The sequence below is a fragment of the Sardina pilchardus genome, chromosome 4 (genome assembly GCF_963854185.1).
Source record: "Sardina pilchardus chromosome 4, fSarPil1.1, whole genome shotgun sequence".
NCBI lineage: Eukaryota > Metazoa > Chordata > Actinopteri > Clupeiformes > Clupeidae > Sardina > Sardina pilchardus.
In genome coordinates, this window is record NC_084997.1 from 39,637,149 (window position 1) to 39,640,301 (window position 3,153).

The 3,153-nt window shown below is 51.4% G+C and overlaps 1 protein-coding gene across 2 annotated transcripts in view; it reads left to right on the forward strand.

Moving 5' to 3' along the window:
• The window catches only part of LOC134079225 (mitogen-activated protein kinase kinase kinase kinase 4), a 57,750-nt gene extending 55,069 nt beyond the window's left edge, over positions 1 to 2,681 (forward strand). For both annotated transcript variants that reach the window (XM_062535443.1, XM_062535444.1), the window contains exons 25-27: positions 1 to 144; positions 686 to 825; positions 1,757 to 2,681. The exon at positions 1 to 144 is cut by the window's left edge and continues 16 nt beyond it. In XM_062535443.1, coding sequence (XP_062391427.1) covers positions 1 to 144; positions 686 to 825; positions 1,757 to 1,840 — 368 coding nt within the window. In that variant the 3' untranslated portion in view covers positions 1,841 to 2,681. The remainder of the gene's footprint in view (positions 145 to 685; positions 826 to 1,756) is intronic.
• The last annotated feature ends 472 nt before the right edge of the window (positions 2,682 to 3,153 follow it).

Below are 3,153 nucleotides of genomic sequence, written 5' to 3' on the forward strand. Positions count from 1 at the left end.
AGTCCCACGCCATCATCATCCTGCCCAACACGGACGGCATCGAGCTGCTGGTGTGTTACGAGGACGAGGGCGTCTACGTCAACACCTACGGGCGCATCACCAAGGACGTGGTGCTGCAGTGGGGGGAGATGCCCACCTCCGTGGGTACGGACACACACGCACGCACGCACGCACGCACGCACGCACGCACACACACAGTTTCAATTTCAATTTAATTTCACTTTAACGCTTTACAGAGTGTTAAACATTGAAAGAGAGCCCATGAGTAACAGGGCGAAGAAAAACTCTCGGACAGATCCACGACTCAAGGGCCCAACCCATCTGCCTAGGGTCAGTTATTTTAGAAAAAGGTCAGAAAGTTGAAATAGTCCAGTGTAGGGAATAAATTGTCCATAGGGGTCAGGATGGCTGATGGTTTACCTCACAGGGGGGGTATAGGGGGGGGGGGGGGGGGGGGGGGGGGGAAGGGAGATAGAGTGGGTTAGTGTTAAGATTAAGATTATTATGGAAATGTGTTGTGGTTGATGGTAGGTGATGATGGTTAGTGTTGATATCAATGGTAATCTATAATGTGGTACTATAGAGAGGAGAGAAAGAGGCGGAGAGTGAGACACACACACACACACACACACACACACACACACACACACACACACACCCTAATGAGGTTTGTGTTCTGTTCCAGCCTACATCCGCTCCAACCAGATCATGGGCTGGGGGGAGAAGGCCATTGAGATCCGCTCCGTGGAGACCGGCCACCTGGACGGGGTCTTCATGCACAAGAGAGCCCAGAGACTCAAGTTCCTGTGTGAGAGGAACGACAAGGTGAGAGCCCACACACACACACACACACACACACACACACACACACACACCGGAGCATTGGGGATTCCCCTGTGGAGACGGGAATGCTGGTGCTCTCCTTGAGCACACACACACACACACACACTCTTGAGCAAGGCACCTAACCCCTCACTGCTCCCTGAGCAGGCAGGTGACTGTTCCAGGTTAGTGTGTGTGTGCTTCAGCTCACCTTCTTGTGTGCTTCACTGTGTGCTGTGTGTGTGTGTGTGTGTGTGTGTGTGCTTCACTGTGTGCTGTGTGTGTGTGTGTGTGTGTGTGTGTGTGTGCTTCACTGTGTGCTGTGTGTGTGTGTGTGTGTGTGTTCACTAATTTACAGATTTAGATAAATGCAGAGACTGAATTTCAAAGAGATCAAAGTACTTCCTTATACACACACGTTAACGTCACACACGCGTTATTAGTCCACGCTGCGCTTCACTAAACTCCACGACTAGTTTGTTGCCACTATAGCAGCACCGCTACTCAGCCTGGTTGGAGAAGGCTGGCACATACACACACACACACACACACACACACACACACACACACGGCCGCTCTGTTGGTGTGTGTTAGTGAGTCAGGGTCGCGCTTTGGCACTTTAAATTCATACTTGTGGAACATTTAGACTGATCCAGGGGTTCGCTTTCCGATGCACTGGCATCGTTAACGTTGAAAACGGTAACCTTTACACCCCTAACACACGCACACACACACACACACACACACACACACTCTCAAACACAGTACACACCACATACACACACTCTGTCACACACACACACACACACACACTCACACACTCTCTGTCACACACACAAGTCTACACTCACACACACACACACACACACATTCAAAGGTAAGTATACTGTATAATAACGTGTGTGTGTGTGTGTGTGTGTGTGTGTGTGTGCAGGTGTTCTTTGCGTCGGTGCGTTCGGGCGGCTCCAGCCAGGTGTACTTCATGACGCTGGGCCGCACCTCCCTGCTCAGCTGGTAGAAGCTCCTCCCACCCTGCCTCCAGCCACACCCACTTTTCAAGACCGCCATGGAAACCAAGTCCAAACATCAAAACAACCAATCCCACGGATCTGGGGTCCCTGCTGTGAGCGCTGTGCCGCGCTGGCGCACAATGATGATGTCACAGACGGGGACTGTGTACAGCTGACCAATAGGGGAGAGGGGGCGGAGTTTCAGTGTTATGCTAGTCTGTGTTCGTGTCTCTCTATTGGACCACTCGAGTGTGTGAGGGTTGCCATGGAAACCACAGAGGACATGATGGGAATATTTAAAGGCATGTTTGTGAAAGAGCTGGCACCTGGTAGAAGACAAATAGAGTGTGTGTGTGTGTGTGTGTGTGTGTGTGTGTGTGTGTGAGTGTGTTTTTGGGACTAAGGCAGTTGTTCTGATTCACAGAGAAAAGTGTGTGTAACTATGTGGCTTCAGTGTGACCTTTGACCTTCAACCTTTCTGTTCAACCCTGTAACCCAATCACACGGCTGTATTTAACGGAGGGGCGGGGCTATTTCTGTATTTCTCACGCCTCTTTTTACACAGTGGTCATGTGATCAAGGCTTTGAGCCAATAAAGATACAGAGAGGACTTGCACATCTCTACACACACACACACACACACTCTAGTAGTATTGTCCTTATGTTATGCTTTGAACAGTGAACTTGAACAGTGTGTGTGTGTGTGTGTGTGCATACGTGTATGTGTGTGATAGAGAGAAAGAGAGATCCACACACACACACACACACACACAAACGGACTCACAGATGCTCACACACACAGCACAAACCCCACATATGGCTGCATACAGGTGTCACAGTACCCCCCCCCCCCCCACCCTGGTGCATGGTGTGTGTGTGTGTGTGCGCGTGTGTGCGTGCGCGCTCGCGCGCGTGTGTGTGTAAATATGTGCACGCGCATTTGTATTTGTGTGTGTGTGTGTGTGTGTGTCTCCCCCGGTGCATGGTGTGTCCTGGCTGGTTCTTCTTGGACTTGGGGTGGGGGGAGGGCTGAGGGGTGTGTGTGTGTCTGTGTGTGCGTGCGTGCGCGTGTGTGTGAGTGTGTGTGTGTGTGTGTGTGTGTGTATGTGCGTGTGTGTGAGTGAGTTTGTGTGTGTGCTCTTCTCTTGCTCTGCGTTCCTTTGTCACTCCAGATGGTGTAAACTCCCCTGGGCCTACCGGGCCTCTAGGTTCTACCGGGCCTCTAGGTTCTACCGGGCCTCTAAGTTCTACCGGGCCTCTAGGTTCTATTGGGCCCCTGGTTCCTTCAGTTCTGTCGGTCCTCTAGGTTCTATTGGGCCCC